This window comes from Bombina bombina, chromosome 10 (assembly GCF_027579735.1).
Source record: "Bombina bombina isolate aBomBom1 chromosome 10, aBomBom1.pri, whole genome shotgun sequence".
Taxonomy (NCBI): domain Eukaryota; kingdom Metazoa; phylum Chordata; class Amphibia; order Anura; family Bombinatoridae; genus Bombina; species Bombina bombina.
Genome location: NC_069508.1, coordinates 115,830,284 through 115,849,379, shown reverse-complemented (window position 1 = coordinate 115,849,379; position 19,096 = coordinate 115,830,284). Strand labels below are relative to the sequence as shown.

The 19,096-nt window shown below is 39.9% G+C and overlaps 1 protein-coding gene across 2 annotated transcripts in view; it reads left to right on the top strand.

Annotated features, from left to right (window-relative positions):
• PRKACB (protein kinase cAMP-activated catalytic subunit beta) overlaps positions 1-19,096 on the top strand; it is a 412,367-nt gene that overhangs the window by 372,904 nt on the left and 20,367 nt on the right. For both annotated transcript variants that reach the window (XM_053693314.1, XM_053693315.1), the window contains exon 8: positions 13,032-13,154. In XM_053693314.1, coding sequence (XP_053549289.1) covers positions 13,032-13,154 — 123 coding nt within the window. The remainder of the gene's footprint in view (positions 1-13,031; positions 13,155-19,096) is intronic.

The following is a 19,096-nucleotide window of genomic DNA, read 5'->3' as shown; positions in this document are numbered from 1 at the left end:
ATTCCCAGTGTCCTTCCAAGGATTTATGTATTGGGCACACCACCCGGATAATTTTACTGATTACACAGCTAAAATTTAAAGTGATGGTAAATCCTAGCGTTTGTGAAACACTAGGAATTAACAGTGGAACAAATAAAGGGGATTTTTAGTCATGAAGTATAAAATGCTTCATGCTGAAAGTTCCTCTATTTGTCTGAAGGGTTTGCAGTGATGAGCGCCTCCGGCAGTCCACAGGAGAATATGAGGTGACGTTTCGGCCTCTTGGCCAGTAGCGGGCTAGCTATATCCAGCATGGCGCTAGTTGGCCCACATGGCCCTTGGCTAAGATGTGGAATCGTCATCTCACAGCAAAATAGCGTTCTGCCGTGGGTGGCCTGAAGCATTCATCGCGGCCACCCAAATAAAGGGACTTTCAAATGACTGAAAGTCCCCCTTTATTTGTTCCACTGGTAAGTCATAGCGTTTCACAAATGCTAGGATTTACCATCACTTTACGGCAATATTAAGTTTGTGAAAATTAATGAATGTTGCACGTATTAATTTCTTTCATAAAATGGTGAGAGTCTACAAGATATCACCTGGGATTAAATTACAGTCTACTAGGAGGAGGCAAAAACACCCAACACCCAACATGCCAGAGCATTTAATGTCTTCCAGATTCCCAGAATCCTCAAGCCCATTTTTTGCCTCCAGGAAGAATTGAGGCGAATTTATAAGTGCAGATTTACACGTTGTTGAGAAGGGCTCTCTAACCAATCTGAGAACCATTTTCCCCCACAGAATAACTGTTAATGACAGAGTTCAAGATCAGAGTTTCAGCCAGACAGTGATATGAGTGTGGAGATGCCACCAGCCTCCCAGATGAAATGTGGGCATGCCTGTAAATCCCCTGATCAACAGTGTGCTGCTACTTTTTTACCTTTTGACTCTTTTTTTTTTATTTATTAATTTTTTTATTTAATTTTTAAATTTTTATTACAATTTTGAAATATTGTGTGTTTAAATTTACAATTTAGTTCCTGTGACTACTGCGGTCTGGCGTGATCCCTGACCTTGTTTTTGTGGAAGCTTCCCTAGAAGAAATTTAGGATCGTTTGAAGCTAGTCAAGACTGCAAACAACTTTATATGTGATGCAGTGATTGAAATATGACTCATTAATGTGAAAAGTGCTGTGATGATTGTATTTTGGCTAGACAAGCTTTAGGGCTCAAGTCATGGACTGCTAACATGGTGTCCTAAAAGCAGACTTCTATTCCATCCTTTTCAAGGAAAATTTTTTTGTTTAGACCTGGACTAGATGCTATTGTTGCAACAGTCACTGAAGGTAAGCAAACATTCCTGCCACAACACAAAAAGCAAAAAATCACAAGGATTGTCCAGGAGCCTAGTTACACAACGGATTCGTGCTCACCCACTAGTTTCACCTCCCTCCAAAGGTGTAACAGCAAGTAACGCCAAAAAACAAAGATTGTGGGGAGCGCCCCAAAGAGGCTATCCGTTTCGGCTAATTAATTAATTCAATTTTTATCTAGTTTGCCAAACATCTATTATTCCAATCATATATGGATATCATTCAATTAATAATAGACTACTTGGAGTAAAAGGATTAATACAATTTCTCCTGTTAAGTGTAGTCAGTCCACGGGTCATCATTACTTATGGGATATTAACTCCTCCCCAACAGGAAGTGCAAGAGGATCACCCAAGCAGAGCTGCTATATAGCTCCTCCCCTCTACGTCACACCCAGTCATTCTCTTGCACCCAACTAATAGATAGGATGTGTGAGAGGACTGTGGTGATTAAACTTAGTTTTTTATATCTTCAATCAAAAGTTTGTTATTTTAAACGGCACCGGAGTGTGTTTCCTTCTCAGGCAGAATTTGAAGAAGAATCTACCTGAGTTTTTGTGTATGATCTTAGCGGACGTAACTAAGATCCGTTTGCTGTTCTCGGCCATTCTGAGGAGTAAGGTAACTTCAGATCAGGGGACAGCGGGCAGGTTCACCTGCAAAGAGGTATGTTGCAGTATATTATTTTCTAAGGAATGGAATTGACTGAGAAAATACTGCTAATACCGATATAATGTAAGTACAGCCTTAAATGCAGTAGTAGCAACTGGTATCAGGCTGATATGTATATATGTTTACACTTAAGTATTTCTGGGGAATGGCACTTCACTGGGAAAATACTGTATGCATATAACTTTTAGCCTAACTTGCAGTGTGAGCGACTAGCAGCAGGCTTTTTAATGACATTTCATATATTAGATTTTAAACGTTTACTGGCATGTTAAATCATTTAATTATCTGAGGTACTTGGTGAAAATTGTTTTGGGCTTTATTTTCCACATGGCTGTCGTTTGTTTTAAATTAAAACAGTTTACTGAGCTTCCCTCATTGTTGTAGTGTGAGTGGGAGGGGCCTATTTTGGCGCTTTTACTACGCATCAGAAATTCAGTCACAGTCTGTCTTTTCTCCCTGCATGATCCAGGACGTCTCTACAGAGCTCAGGGGTCTTCAAAACTAGTTTTGAGGGAGGTAATCACTCACAGCAGACCTGTGAGACTGTGCTTGACTGTGATAAAAACGCTTATATTTTCAATTGTTATCCGTTTTTTTTCTGATATTAAGGGTTAATCATCCATTGCTAATGAGTACAATCCTTTGCTAAATTTGGTTTCTATAACTAATCCGGTTCATTGTTATTCAACTGGGACAGTTTTTGTGTGCTTCTTAAAGGCACAGTAACGTTTTTACATATTGCTTGTAAATTTAGTTGAAAAGTATTTCCAAGCTTGCTAGTCTAATTGCTAGTTTGTTTAAACATGTCTGACACAGAGGAATCTCTTTGTGCAATATGTTCAAAAGCCAAGCTGGAGCCCAATAGAAATTTATGTACTAATTGCATTGATGCTACTTTAAATAAAAGTCAATCTGTACATGTTAAGCAACATTCACCAGACAACGAGGGGGAAGTTATGCCGACTAACTTGCCTCGCGTGTCAGTACCTGCATCTCCCGCTCAGGAGGTGCGTGATATTGTAACGCCAAGTACATCAGGGCGGCCATTACAAATCACTCTACAAGACATGGCTAATGTTATGACTGAAGTTTTGTCTAAATTGCCAGAACTTAGAGGTAAACGAGATCACTCTGGGATGAGAACAGAGTATACTGATAATGCTAGGGCCATGTCTGATACTGCGTCACAATTTGCAGAGCATGAGGACGGAGAGCTTCATTCTGCGGGTGACGGATCTGATCCAAATAAGCTGGATTCAGACATTTCAAATTTTAAGTTTAAGCTGGAAAACCTCTGTGAATTACTAGGGGAGGTGTTAGCGGCTCTGAATGATTGTAACACAGTTGCAATTCCAGAGAAAATGTGTAGGTTGGATAAATATTTTGCGGTACCGACGAGTACTGACGTTTTTCCTATACCTAAGAGACTTACTGAAATTATTACTAAGGAGTGGGATAGACCCGGTGTGCCTTTCTCACCCCCTCCTATATTCAGAAAAATGTTTCTAATAGACGCCACCACACGGGACTTATGGCAAACGGTCCCTAAGGTGGAGGGAGCAGTTTCTACTTTAGCTAAGCGTACCACTATCCCGGTGGAGGATAGCTGTGCCTTTTCAGATCCAATGGATAAAAAGTTAGAGGGTTACCTTAAGAAAATGTTTGTTCAACAAGGTTTTATATTACAACCCCTTGCATGCATTGCGCCTGTCACGGCTGCGGCAGCATTTTGGTTTGAGTCTCTGGAAGAGACCCTTGACTCAGCGACATTAGATGAGATTTCACACAAGCTTAAAACCCTTAAGCTAGCTAATTCATTTATTTCTGATGCCGTAGTACATTTAACTAAACTTACGGCTAAGAATTCCGGATTCGCCATTCAGGCACGCAGAGCGCTGTGGCTAAAATCCTGGTCAGCTGATGTAACTTCTAAATCGAAATTACTTAACATACCTTTCAAGGGGCAGACTTTATTCGGGCCCGGTTTGAAAGAAATTATCGCTGATATTACGGGAGGTAAAGGCCATGCCCTGCCTCAAGACAGAGCCAAACCCAGGGCTAGACAGTCTAATTTTCGTGCCTTTCGTAACTTCAAGGCAGGAGCAGCTTCAACTTCCTCTGCTCCAAAACAGGAAGGAGCTGTTGCTCGCTACAGACAAGGCTGGAAACCTAACCAGGCCTGGAACAAGGGCAAGCAGGCCAGAAAACCTGCTGCTGCCCCTAAGACAGCATGAAGTGAGGGCCCCCGATCCGGAAACGGATCTAGTGGGGGGCAGACTCTCTCTCTTCGCCCAGGCTTGGGCAAGAGATGTCCAGGATCCCTGGGCGTTGGAGATCATATCTCAGGGATATCTTCTGGACTTCAAAGCTTCTCCTCCACAAGGGAGATTTCACCTTTCTAGGTTGTCAACAAACCAGATAAAGAAAGAGGCGTTTCTACGCTGTGTACAAGACCTTTTACTAATGGGAGTGATCCACCCAGTTCCGCGGTCGGAACACGGACAAGGGTTTTACTCAAATCTGTTTGTGGTTCCCAAAAAAGAGGGAACCTTCAGACCAATATTGGATTTAAAGATCCTAAACAAATTCCTAAGAGTTCCATCGTTCAAGATGGAAACTATTCGGACAATCTTACCCATGATCCAAAGAGGTCAGTACATGACCACAGTGGATTTAAAGGATGCTTACCTTCACATACCGATTCACAAGGATCATTACCGGTATCTAAGGTTTGCCTTCCTAGACAGGCATTACCAGTTTGTAGCTCTTCCCTTCGGGTTGGCTACGGCTCCAAGAATCTTTACAAAGGTTCTGGGCTCTCTTCTGGCGGTACTAAGACTGCGAGGAATTTCGGTATCTCCGTACCTAGACGACATTCTGATACAAGCGTCAAGCTTTCAAACTGCCAAGTCTCATACAGAGTTAGTACTGGCATTTCTAAGGTCGCATGGGTGGAAAGTGAACGAGGAGAAGAGTTCTCTCTTACCACTCACAAGAGTTCCCTTCTTGGGGACTCTTATAGATTCTGTAGAAATGAAAATTTACCTGACAGAGGACAGGTTAACAAAGCTTCTAAATGCTTGCCGTGCCCTTCATTCCATTCAACACCCGTCAGTGGCTCAATGCATGGAGGTAATCGGCTTAATGGTAGCGGCAATGGACATAGTTCCTTTTGCACGCCTGCACCTCAGACCGCTGCAATTGTGCATGCTAAGTCAGTGGAATGGGGATTACTCAGATTTGTCCCCTACGCTGAATCTGGATCAAGAGACCAGAGATTCTCTTCTATGGTGGCTTTCTCGGCCACATCTGTCCAGGGGGATGCCCTTCAGCAGGCCAGACTGGACAATTGTAACTACAGACGCCAGCCTACTAGGTTGGGGCGCTGTCTGGAATTCCCTGAAGGCTCAGGGATCATGGACTCAAGAGGAGAGTCTCCTTCCAATAAACATTCTGGAATTGAGAGCAGTTCTCAATGCCCTTCTGGCTTGGCCTCAGTTAGCAACTCTGAGGTTCATCAGGTTTCAGTCGGACAACATCACGACTGTGGCTTACATCAACCATCAGGGAGGGACAAGAAGTTCCTTAGCGATGATGGAAGTATCAAAGATAATTCGCTGGGCAGAGTCTCACTCTTGCCACCTGTCAGCGATCCACATCCCAGGAGTGGAGAACTGGGAGGCGGATTTCCTAAGTCGCCAGACTTTTCATCCGGGGGAGTGGGAACTTCATCCGGAGGTCTTTGCCCAAATACTTCGACGTTGGGGCAAACCAGATATGGATCTCATGGCGTCTCGCCGGAACGCCAAGCTTCCTCGTTACGGGTCCAGGTCCAGGGACCCGGGAGCAGTCCTGATAGATGCCTTGACAGCACCTTGGACCTTCAGGATGGCTTATGTGTTTCCACCCTTCCCGATGCTTCCTCGTTTGATTGCCAGGATCAAACAGGAGAAAGCATCAGTGATTCTAATAGCGCCTGCGTGGCCACGCAGGACCTGGTATGCAGATCTAGTGGACATGTCATCCTGTCCACCTTGGTCTCTGCCTCTGAGACAGGACCTTCTAATTCAGGGTCCTTTCGAACATCAAAATCTAATTTCTCTGAAGCTGACTGCATGGAAATTGAACGCTTAATTTTATCAAAGCGTGGATTTTCGGAGCCAGTAATTGATACCTTAATACAGGCTAGGAAACCTGTTACCAGGAAAATTTACCATAAGATATGGCGTAAATACTTACACTGGTGCGAATCCAAGGGTTACTCATGGAGTAAGGTTAGGATTCCTAGGATATTGTCTTTTCTACAAGAAGGTTTAGAAAAGGGTTTATCTGCAAGTTCTTTAAAGGGACAGATCTCAGCTCTGTCCATCCTTCTACACAAACGTCTGTCAGAAGTTCCAGACGTTCAGGCTTTTTGTCAGGCTTTGGCTAGAATTAAGCCTGTGTTTAAGACTGTAGCTCCACCGTGGAGCTTAAACTTAGTTCTTAACGTTTTACAGGGTGTTCCGTTTGAACCCCTTCATTCCATTGATATCAAGCTATTATCTTGGAAAGTTCTGTTTTTAATGGCTATTTCCTCGGCTCGTAGAGTCTCTGAGTTATCAGCCTTACATTGTGATTCTCCGTATCTGATTTTTCATTCAGATAAGGTAGTTCTGCGTACTAAACCTGGGTTCTTACCTAAGGTTGTCACTAACAAGAATATCAATCAAGAGATTGTTGTTCCATCATTGTGTCCTAACCCTTCTTCAAAGAAGGAACGACTTCTGCACAATCTAGATGTAGTCCGTGCCCTGAAATTTTATTTACAGGCAACTAAAGATTTTCGCCAAACTTCTTCCCTGTTTGTCGTTTATTCTGGACAGAGGAGAGGTCAAAAAGCATCTGCTACCTCTCTATCCTTTTGGCTTCGTAGCATAATACGCTTAGCTTATGAGACTGCTGGACAGCAACCTCCTGAAAGGATTACAGCTCATTCTACTAGAGCTGTGGCTTCCACTTGGGCCTTTAAGAACGAGGCCTCTGTTGAACAGATTTGCAAGGCTGCAACTTGGTCTTCTCTTCATACTTTTTCCAAATTTTACAAATTTGACACTTTTGCTTCTTCGGAGGCTGTTTTTGGGAGAAAGGTTCTTCAGGCAGTGGTTCCTTCCGTATAGAGATCCTGCCTGTCCCTCCCGTCATCCGTGTACTTAGCTTTGGTATTGGTATCCCATAAGTAATGATGACCCGTGGACTGACTACACTTAACAGGAGAAAACATAATTTATGCTTACCTGATAAATTCCTTTCTCCTGTAGTGTAGTCAGTCCACGGCCCGCCCTGTTTTTTAAGGCAGGTCTAAATTTTTAAATTATACTCCAGTCACCACTGCACCCTATAGTTTCTCCTTTCTCGTTTGGTTCTCGGTCGAATTACTGGGTGTGACGTAGAGGGGAGGAGCTATATAGCAGCTCTGCTTGGGTGATCCTCTTGCACTTCCTGTTGGGGAGGAGTTAATATCCCATAAGTAATGATGACCCGTGGACTGACTACACTACAGGAGAAAGGAATTTATCAGGTAAGCATAAATTATGTTTTTATTCTCTGTAGAAAAAATATACATACAAATTATTATTTGCTCCAAATACATTCAATTAAATACAAGACACTGGTGTCCTATTCTAAACTGTTAAATGTTATCAAATATAAGCTCACAAATAAAAGCTCAATACATAAAAATTCATAAAAATTAATCAATATTAAAATCTAATAAACTGATTGAGTATATGCTGACATGTATAAACTTGAAATAGCGTTGCTACAGCAGTTTAAATATAATAATGACTAAATAAGATTGCTATAATTTGTTGCAACATTCGGCACAAGTTTGTTCAATGAGTTAGTTAGCAATTTAATATCGTCTGTAAGGTTCCAGGTAAACGCTTTGTTGGTATGCAAAGATGGTGTCTCTATAATAGCGTTAATGTTCCATTATATATTTTTTTCACCTTTACGATTACAGGGATAAGATACCTTATTTCTTCACACAGGCAGCTCAAACAATTTCACTAGCGTCTGCGCTGCCCATAGTCGGGTAACGGGTCACAGAATAATGCTGAAGATGTCGCTCGTCAGCGGTTGTTTAAATCTCCGGTTTGCTTTACCTTTGGAGTCCAGTAAGCCAATAAGATGGTGCACGCACTTATTCAAATTTGTCAACTCCTATTGCCCCAGCAGTTACGTCAGACGGACCTGAATTCTCCGGTTTCCCACTTCGACACTGATGTTGCGGTTATGGGAGTCAGATTGTGTTTTCTTTCACTGGGTCTTCACCTGCTATATTCACAGACAGGACTTAGGAACAAAACCACTGTTTAGGCTTACTCTCTCATGGAGCTGTGGATTCAACATCATTATTATCACCAATTCTAAATTCTTCCCCAAGTAACATGTTTATAATTGGAAGTTTTCTTCATTCAATTTAAGCCATTTAAAAGATCAAAGCCAGCTCCCCAAATTTGCATGTAGGTGCAGTTCTTATTCCATCTTAGCTGGTAAGGGGCATGTTAAGACTTTTTTTTTAAAAAAAAATTTGTTTGGTTCAATTCGGTCCAAACTTCTTAGATTTGGATACAGAATAGGATTCAGAGTAAAGCCGTCTGTGAGAAATATTTTTTTCTCTAACATATTCCAGCTATTCCAGTAAGGCTCACACTTTCCTGAAGTGTGTTTCAGTCCTGTATGTATTGGGTACTTGTGAAGCGCGGCTGGTCACCCGTTGGGGCTCAAGGCGCTGCTCAGACCTGGAGTTTTCTGGGGTATTTATACCAGTTCCTTTTTAGGAACAGGGTTTGGGGGTTTTATTCAAAACTATTCATTTTCCCAAAGATAGAAAATCTTTTTGAATTGTCATATAAGTATACCATCTTTTAGAATGGTGTTTATATGGTCTATTCTGCCTTTTTGGTCAGTAATGGCATTATTTGTTTACAATAGATGCATATCTTCATTTTTCTGTTTTCATTCAGATTATTTTCATTTTCTGAGATTCTCTTTTTTTGACAAGCATTACCAATTTGTTGCTTTTCCTTCTGGTCTAGCGACAGCTCTAAGAATCTTTTCAAGGTTCTCAGTGTTTCCTTATTTGGACTGTCTCGTGGTACTGGCTCAGTCTTTTCGTTCTGCGGAATCTCATATGATTCAACTTTTGTTGTTTCTTCAAGACATGGTTAGAGGATCTTTTTATCAAAAGCTCCTTGATTCTTCAGACAAGGGTCACCTTTTTTTAGGTTTCCAGATAGATTGTGTCAATGTCTTTGTCTCTAGCAGACAAGTGACAATTTTATTCGGTTCCGTTTGTCGGAACTTTCAGTCTCTATTATTTCCTTCAGTTGCTATATGCATGGAAGTTTTAGGTACTATGGCTGCAGCATTGGATTCGATTCCCTTTGTTCATTTTCATAAGAAACCTTTCCAGTTTTTTATACTGAATTAATGGTGCAGGGATTCTAGGATATCACTTTTTATAACTTTGAATCCCAATGTTCAACTATCTTTGATTTGGTGGTTAGATCACTATCATATAGTTCTACGGGTCTCTTTGGTTCATTCAACCTGGACCATGATCACTACAGATGTGAGTCTTTTAGGTTGGGAGGCTGTCTGGGGATCTCTATCAGCACAAGGGGTTTGGAAATCTCAGGAGGCGAGATTACCAATCGATATTTTGGAACTCCGTGCATTTTTCAGAGTTCTTCAGTTTTAGCTTCTTTTTGTAGAAAGAGACGTTATTATTTTTCAGACAGACAATGTCACAACTCTGGTGTATGTCAATCATCAGGGTGGGACTCTCAGTCCTTAGGCTGTGAAAGAAGTATCTTGGATACTTGCTTGGGCTAAATCCAGCTCCTGTCTAATTTCTGCGGTCCATTTCCCAGGTATAGACAATTGGGAAGCGGATTATCTCTGTCAATCAAGCTTTACATCCGGGAGAATGGTCTCTTTACCCAGATGTGTTTTTTCAAATTGTTCAGATGTGAGGGCTTCCAGAAATAGATTTGATGGCATCTCATCTAAACAAGGAACTTCCCAGGGGCCTATTCAGGTCTGGGGATCCTCTGGCGGAAGCAGTGTATACATTGACACTTCCTTGGAGTTATCAATCTGCCTATATTTTTTCACCTCTGGTTCTTCTTTTTAGAGTGATTTTCAAAATCATCAGGGAGCAATCTTTTGTGTTGCTGGTGGCTCCAGCATGGCCGCACAGGTTTTGGTATATGGTTCTTGTTCGGATGTCCAGTTGCCAATCTTGGTCACTTCCATTAGGGCCAGACCTTATATCTTAACATTCATTTTTTCCATCAGGAACTCAAATTATTAATTTGATGGTATGGAGATTTAACGCTTAGTACTTAGTCTTAGAAGTTTCTCTGACTCAGTGATTAATACTATGTTGCAGGCTTGTAAATCTGTGTTTAGTAAGATTTATTATCGAGTTTGAAAGATTTACATCTCTTGATGCTCTTCTCATAAATTCTCTTGGCATTCTTTTAGAATTCCTAGGATTTTATAGTTTCTTCAGGATGGTTTAGATAAGGGTTTTTGTCTGCAAGTTCCTTGCAAGGACAAATCTCTGCTTTTTCTGTGCTGTTTTCACAGAAAAAATTGCTAATCTTTCTGTTATTCATTGTTTTGTTCAGGCTTTGGTTCGTATCAAGTCTGTTATTTAAGCCAATTTCTCCTCCTTGGAGTCTTAATTTGGTTCTGAGGGCTTTACAGGCTCTTCCGTTTGAGCATATGCTTTCTTTGGACATTTAAATTACTTTCATGGAAAGTATTGTTCCTTTTAGACATCTCTTCAGCTAGTTTAGTTTTTGAATTATCTGCTCTTTCTTGTGTCTCCTTTTTCTGATTTTTCATCAGGATAAGGTGGTTTTGCTGTCTTCTTTTCAATTTTTACCTAAAGTTGTGAATTTTAAACATTAGTAGAGGAATTATTGTCCCTTGCTTGTGTCCTAATACTAAGAATTCTTTGGAGAGATTCTTACATTCTTTGGATGTGGTAAGAGTTTTAAACTTATGTTGAAGCTACTCAGATTTCAGAAAGACTTCTAGTCTATTTGTTATCTTTTCTGGTTTTAGGAAAGGTCAGAAGGCTTCTGCCATTTCTTTGGCATCTGGGTTAAAGCTTTTTGATTCATCTTGCTTATTTGGAGTCAGGTTAATCCCTGCCTCAGAGGATTACGGCTCATTCTACTAGGTCAGTTCCTACTTCCTGGACTTTTAAGAATGAAGCTTCTGTTGATCAGATTTGCAAAGCAACGAATTGGTCTTCTTTGCATACTTTTACTAAATTCTACCATTTTGATGTTTTCTCTTCTTCAGAAGCAGTTTTTGGTAGAATAGTACTTCAGGCAGCTGTTTCAGTTTGATTCTTCTGCCTATAACTTCAGTTTTTTTCATTATAAAAATTGAAATTTTTGATTTGGGCAGTGGATTAATTTTTCAGCGGAATTGGCTGTCTTTATTTTATCCCTCCCTCTCTAGTGACTCTTTCGTGGAAGTTCCACATCTTGGGTATCTGCTATCCCATACGTCACTAGCTCATGGACTCTTGCTAATTACATGAAAGAAAACATAATTTATGTAAGAACTTACCTGATAAATTCATTTCTTTCATATTAGCAAGAGTTCATGAGGCCCACCCTTTTTGTGGTGGTTATGATTTTTTTGTATAAAGCACAATTATTCCAATTCCTTATTTTTGATGCTTTCGCTCCTTTCTTATCACCCCACTTCTTGGCTGTTTGTTAAACTGAATTGTGGGTGTGGTGAGGGGTGTATTTATAGGCATTTTGAGGTTTGGGAAACTTTGCCCCTCCTGGTAGGAATGTATATCCCATACGTCACTAGCTCATGGACTCTTGCTAATATGAAAGAAATGAATTTATCAGGTAAGTTCTTACATAAATTGTTATATATCTTTTGTTGCCAGTTTTATATACTCTATATGCATTATGGTGATTCACATTCTTTAAAGGGACATAATACTCATATGCTAAATCACTTGAATCTGCTGCAGTATAACTGTAAAAAGCTGACAGGAAAATATCACCTGAGCATCTCTATGTAAAAAAGGAAGATATTTTACCTCACAATCTCCTCAGCTCAGCAGAGTAAGTTCTGTGTAAAAAGTTATACTCAGCTGCTCCCAGCTGCAGGTAAAAAAATTTAAAAAATGAAGACGATCAGCATCAGCAGTGTTGAGGTCATGAACTCTTACTGTGATCTCATGAGATTTGACTTAACTCTCATGAGATTTCATAGTAAGCTTCCTTTACCTGATTGGTGAAATAATATGAGAGTGCACGAAGCTCATCCTTTCAGTTGTCCCGGGACAGACATACTGATTTGCTGCTTAGAAGTCCTTTACAATGGGAGGTGGCTACTGAGGAACTTTTGAGGTAAAATATCTTTCTTTTTTACATAGAGATGTTCAGGTGATATTTTCTAGTCGGCTTTTTACAGCTATGCTGCATCACTTTCAAGTGTTTAAACATTTGGGTATTATGGCCCTTTAATCTTTTGTATCAAATTTATTAAGAGCACGTGTGAAATCCCTTTATTTGCTCATTAGGACTCCCCCTTTTCTTGTTTTGTGTCTTTCTTGCTTTCCAGTCCAGATGTCTACCCTCTACCTACTTCCTTCTCTGCTTTACCTTCTCCCTTCACTTGGCTAAATGGTAAAACCTAAGGGAGAGAGGAGGAGGAGGAAGGGATTCCTTTTGAACAGATTCCTTGAGGTTTCTGCTATTCTCAATTTTACAAACCTAGATGTGTAGAAACTTTTGTAAATGTGTGCGATGTACTCACTGTTATGTAGATATATCTCTTACCCTCACCAATCAAGCAATATTGATTTAATAACTAGACCAAAATAGTTTGCATGTAAATTGTGCCTTACTGTGAATTTAATTTTAAGTAAAATAAACAGTAATTATTTTTTCTTTCTTTTTTTTCTTTCTAGGGCTATAACAAAGCAGTTGACTGGTGGGCTTTAGGTGTTTTAATCTATGAAATGGCTGCTGGTTATCCTCCATTTTTTGCAGATCAGCCAATTCAAATATATGAAAAGATTGTTTCTGGAAAGGTAACACATTTTAATTAGATGTTTTATGAAAATGATCATTAAAGAGGTTGTTTTTATGCATAAGTGCTCCTGTGTAGCCTTTAGAGAGTGGTGACATAACAGCTGAACGATTGGATGTGGAGTCAGCATCGGACAATATTTTGATTATAATTATCCATTGTTTTGTCAACCAACAGTTATATCATAACATTTCTTTATCTACTTTGAGTTAAATGACATTCATAAAGTTACTAGATGCTTTGTACTGATACAGGGGAAATGGGGAAAAAATATTTCTTCCAAATTTCTGATGGACAAATGATTGACAGACTACTAGTAAAATGCAAATTAATTATGATCTTGATATAAAGTGCAAGCTGTAGGATAACCCTACTAGTCCTGGAAGTTTATTCTATAACGTAACCACTCTTTCTGTAAAGAATATACTTTCCTTCCATATGAGAGCTGGTAGTTTTCTTTTTGTTAATCATGCTTTCTGCTTCAGCTTTATTAAAGGAGCAGTGTATTGTAAAAAAATGTTTTCCTTAATGTGTTTCCAATGACTTGTTATACCAGCTGCAGAGTATAAAATGTATGAGAAATGGCTTCTTTAGGTTTGTATGTTAAATAGCTAGTTTTCTTCTTTGAAACCAAATAAATCAGATCGCCTTATTTCTTTCCTAAGATACGGTAAGTCCACTGAATCATCAATTACTGTTGGGAATATCACTCCTGGCCAGCAAGAGGAGGCAAAGAGCACCACAGCAAAGCTGTTAAGTATCGCTTCCCTCAACCCCCAGTCATTCTCTTTGCCTCTGTCAATGGAGGAGGTGAAGTTTTTGGTGTCAATATCACCTCAATGGTTTACATCAACCACCAGGGAGGAACTCAGAGTTCCTTAGGCATGTAGGAGGTGACTTAGATTGTTCAGTGGGCGGAAGCTCACAATTGTTGTCTATCTGCCATCCACATTCCAGGAGTGGACAACTGGGAAGCGGATTCCTGAGCAGACAGACTTTTCATCCTGGGGAGTGGGAACTCCATCCGGAGGTGTTCTCCAACTTAACCCTCAAATGGGGGTCTCTGCAAAATGCCAAGTCTTGGCAAAATGCCAAGCTTCCAAGGTTCGGTTTGAAGTCAAGAGATCCACAGGCCGCTTGGATAGATGCTCTGGCGGTTCCTTGGGATTTCAGACTGGCATACCGGTTTCCTCCGTTTGCTCTCCTTCCATGAGTCATTGCTTGTATCAAACAGGAGAGAGCGTGGTAATTCTAGTAGTCGCTGCGTGGCCTCGCAGGATCTGGTATGAGGACCTAGTGGAGATGATATCTCTTCCACCTTGGAGACTTCCTCTGAGGAAGGACCTTCTGATTCAGGGTCCCTTCGTTCATCCAAATTTTTATTTCTCTGAAGCCGACTGCTTGGAGATTGAACGCATAGTTCTGTCTAAGCATGGTTTTGCTGAGTCGGTCATTGAGGCCATGATTCAGGCTTGCAAGCCTGTTACGAGAAAGATTTACCATAAGATATGGCGTAAATATCTTTATTGGTGTGAATCCAAGGGTTAATCTTGGAGTAGGGTCAGGATTCTTAGAATGTTGTCCTTTCTACACGAAGGTCTCGAGAGAGGTTTTTGTCAGTCAGTTCTCTGAGGGGTCAGATTTCTGCATTATCTTTTCTTGCTTCATAAGCATCTGGCAGACATGCCAGATGTGCAATCTTTTTGTCAGGCCTTGGTCAGAATCAGACCTGTGTTTAAGTCTGTTGCTCCTCCTGGGGGCCTTCACTTTTCTTAAAGTTTTGCAGCAAGCTCCATTTGAGCCATTGCATTCCATAGATATTGTTATCTTGGAAGGTTTTGTTTCGTGTTGCTATCTCTTTTGCTCAGAGAGTGTCAGAACTCTCAGCTTTGCAGTGTGATTTGCCTTATCTTACCTTTCATGCCGATGAGGCGGTTCTTTGTACTAAGTTAGGTTCCTTCCTAAAGTGGTTTTGGACAGAAATTTTAATCAGGAAATTGTTGTTACTTCTCTGTCATAGTTCTTCTTTTCTGAAGAACGTTTGTTGCACAACTTGGAGGTTGTGTGTGCTTTAAAATTTTATTTTCAGGCGACTAAGGATTGTCGGCAGTCTTCTGCCCTGTTTGTTTCTCTGGGAAACATAAAGGTCAGAAAGCTTCTGCTACTTCTTTCACTCTGGTTAAGAAGTACAATTGGCTTTGCTTATGAGACTGCTGGGCAGCAGTTTCCTGAGAGAATTACATCTCATTCCACTAGGGCTGTCTATTCTTCTTGGGTTTTCAAAAATGATGCTTCTGTAGAACGGATTTGCAAGGCTGCAACTTGGTCTTCTCTGCATACCCTTTCCACATTTTACAAATTGGATACTTTTGCCTCGGCTGAGGTTCTTTTGGGAGAAAGGTTCCTCAAGCAGTGATGCCTTCTGTTTAGGTTACCTGTCTTGTCCCTCCCTAATCATTGGTATCCTCTAGCTTGGGTATTGTTTCCCAACAGTGATTGATGATTCCGTGGACTCACCGTATCTTAGGAAAGAAAACAAAATTTATGCTTACCTGATAAAGTTCATTCTTTCCAGATACGGTGAGTCCACGGCCCGCCCTTTCTTTTAAGACAGTCATTTTTCACTTTAACCTAAGGCACCTCTACACCTTGTGTTATTTCCTTTTTCTCCTTTTTCCTTCGGTCAAATAACACTGGGTTGTGGGAAGGGAAGTGATACCTTAACAGCTTTGCTGTGGTGCTCTTTGCCTCCTCCTGCTGGCCAGGAGTGATATTCCCAACAGTAATTGATTCTGTGGACTCGCCGTATCCAGAAATAAATAAATTTATCGGGTAAGCATAAATTTTGTTTTTTTATTATCTGTACACACACATGCTTTTTTAAATTCTCTCTCTGTATAGCAAAGCCAAATACTAAGAAAGAACAATCGAAAAGGATTATGTTATTACTTTTTTTTCTTAACCCCCACAGGAGTGTAATTTCTTCTACTTAATATGTTTACAGATCTTTTCTATAGCCAATACTTAAGTATAGAAACATGCAATATAGGTAGGGATGCCACAGGCAAAATCAGCTATTTCAACAGAAAAGAAGTTGTGGTAAACGTGTCCCTTTAAACCTTTTAATATAATTGAAGGTTAATATCATATCATCTTTCTCCCTTTTCTCCTATAATGTATACATATAGTATTTAGGTAATCAAGTCTTTTCTTTCATATGATGTTGAGTCCACAAACCTTAACGTGTGGAATTGAATTCTCGCCACTAGGAGGAGGCAAATAAACCCTAAACACAAGATCTTTTAAGCCTTCTTACCTCTATGTACCATTTAGTTTTGTTCTTTGCCTTGTAGTTAAAGATACAGGTGTTCCAACTCAACTTTATTAAGGGTGCCCAGACCTATGTGAGACCCATTATCCCTTGGATGGACTGCTTCAGATTATAGGGTACAGAGGTACTAGGTTATATGCACAGTATCTCCCTATGGGATTAAGCTTCCTCCTGTGGGATTACAGCATTTCTCTTCCATATTCTCTGCTGTTACTTTAACAGCACTGGATGGGCTCTATACTAGATACATCGGTTTGTGTTTTGCTGGTTAGCTCAGTCAAGGGGTGCTTCTCTCAGGAAAATAGCATTCAGCACTCACACTGCCCACAGGCTATTTGCAGATACTTCTACACTGTATAGCACAGGCAGGGGACCCAGGTAGCTCCTTTCAGACACCTCCCAGTGTAGCCTTTAATTTCTGTTTTTTGGCATTTATGACTCTTTGGAATCATCAAGTCAGTAATGTTCTAGGAACATTATTAGTTCTGCTGTTTTCAGGACCTACTTTTTCAGTTTTTTGCAGTTGCTTTCGAGTTGCCATCTGTCTCCTGCATGTATCATTGGGTCTGCTCTCTTTATTATGTATGATCAGGATTCTAGGCAGCATCATTGTAACTGCACAATATACTTTCAGGCACCATCTTTGTGTCTGGTGAATGTCTCTTTTCAGTCTTCTATAATTCTTATAAGGACATGACTGTAAGATATATGTATAAAAGTGTTCCTTGCCCCCCAACTCCACAGTTTGTTTTCTGGGAGTTTTCCATAGACTTTGTTTCTATGATACTGTCCTATCAGCTTTGTGCAGATTTGTACCTTCGTAACCTACCTATGGCTAAATGGTAAAACTTCAGCTCCAAGACCAAGGTTCAATACCAATACAGTCTCTCGACCAAAATGGGTTGGAAAATGTGTTCAGGTTATTCTTTTGATGGTAGCGATTTTTAGACGTGGTTACTTTTGCTTGCGTTTACTTTTTTTTTCTGTTGGCTTAACAGATTGTTCTAGAGCCATTTGTAAATAATTATCTATCCTAGTACATATACCTTATCTGTGCAGATCAAATATCTTTGTATCCTATCAGTGTTTCATTTCAGGGCTAATGCCCTGGAAAGTGGATTATCACAAGTGCCAATATCTATTCCATGGGGATGTTTTTTCTTAATTAAGGGAATCAATCTGCTTGTATCCAGGTGGGGTCTTTCTTAAATAGATTTGATGGCTTCTTTCACCAGTTTCAGACTTCGCTTAATCCTGTGCAAGGTCCAGTCTCTTAAAGGGTCATTTCATAGAGGCCTTAGTGAGTTTAAGATTTTTTTTCTCCATTTGTTCTATTGCCAACGACTGCAGCTGGAAATCATTTTGGGGAATACTTCAGTATTTCTGATTTCCTCATCTTGGCCCACTAAACCTTGTAAGCAGATCTCTCTCTTAGGTTAAGCTCTCCTTTGTTGCTCCTGCATCGTCGCCAGGACCTTTTGTTTTAAGTGCCAATATTTTTCAAGATCTGTCTTGAATTTTGACAATGCAGAATTTACTTATTTTCGTGTTCACACTTTTCTCTGTTGTAGTATTTCTCTTTCTATGCAGGCTAGACTGCTGGAAACTAGGAACTTTTAATTCATATAGAGAGTGTATATTTAGATCTAGATAAAACCTTTTTTTCCTTTCATGGAACTTAAAGTGATGGAAAATTCTCCCCTTTTTAAAATCACATCCGGAATGTTTGTGATATTTTAGATGGAGTTTAATTCATCAAATGTAACGAAGATGCGCTAAAACTTTTTAATATAGATATCAAATTAAAATACTGCACGCCCCGCCACCCTCCCCATATGGCACTTTGGTTGTAGCTAGAGTGCTGATTGGACAACAATTCAAACCGTTAGGTCACAGAAAAATCTACTTTTAAAGTGGGCGGCAGAGCGCGTGGTATTGAATTTTATATCTACATTAAAAAGTAAGTTATAGCGCATCTTCCTTACAACTGATGAATGAAACTCTATTTAAAATATCACTAGCACTCCAGATCTGATTTTAAAAAGGGGAGAGTTTTTACCACCACTTTAATTTTAGTTATTTCGGTCCTTCAGGATCCCTCCTTTGAATATATACCGTATGTATCATAGATGTTTATTTTTTTTTTTATCTTGGAGAGTTTTCTTTATTTTCCTATTGCTTCCGCTAGCGGATTTTCTGATCAATCATCTCTCTTACGGAATCTCTTTTCTCTTATTTATCTTGAGGAAAAGCTGTTCTATGTTCGAAATAGGAGTTTTTTGTTTTTTAAAACTGTTGTTACTTCCAATAACATAATCACTGAGTGATTTATTCCCTTTGTTTCCAAATTCTTCACTTTTTGTATTGTGACTCCTTTATAATCTATCTAAGGTTAGAGCCTTACTTTTTTACCGTAGGCTACTATTAATTTCAGACAGAATTCTAATTTATGTATTCATTTTCTCTCCTTGAACAGGACAAGAAACTATATGTGCAGTTGCTCTAACTCCGTTAATTAGTCGGGTTATTCACAATATTTTTTTGGAAGCCTATATGCCGCTCCTAAATGTATTGTAAGTCTTCCAATAGATCAATTTCTACTTCTTGGGCCT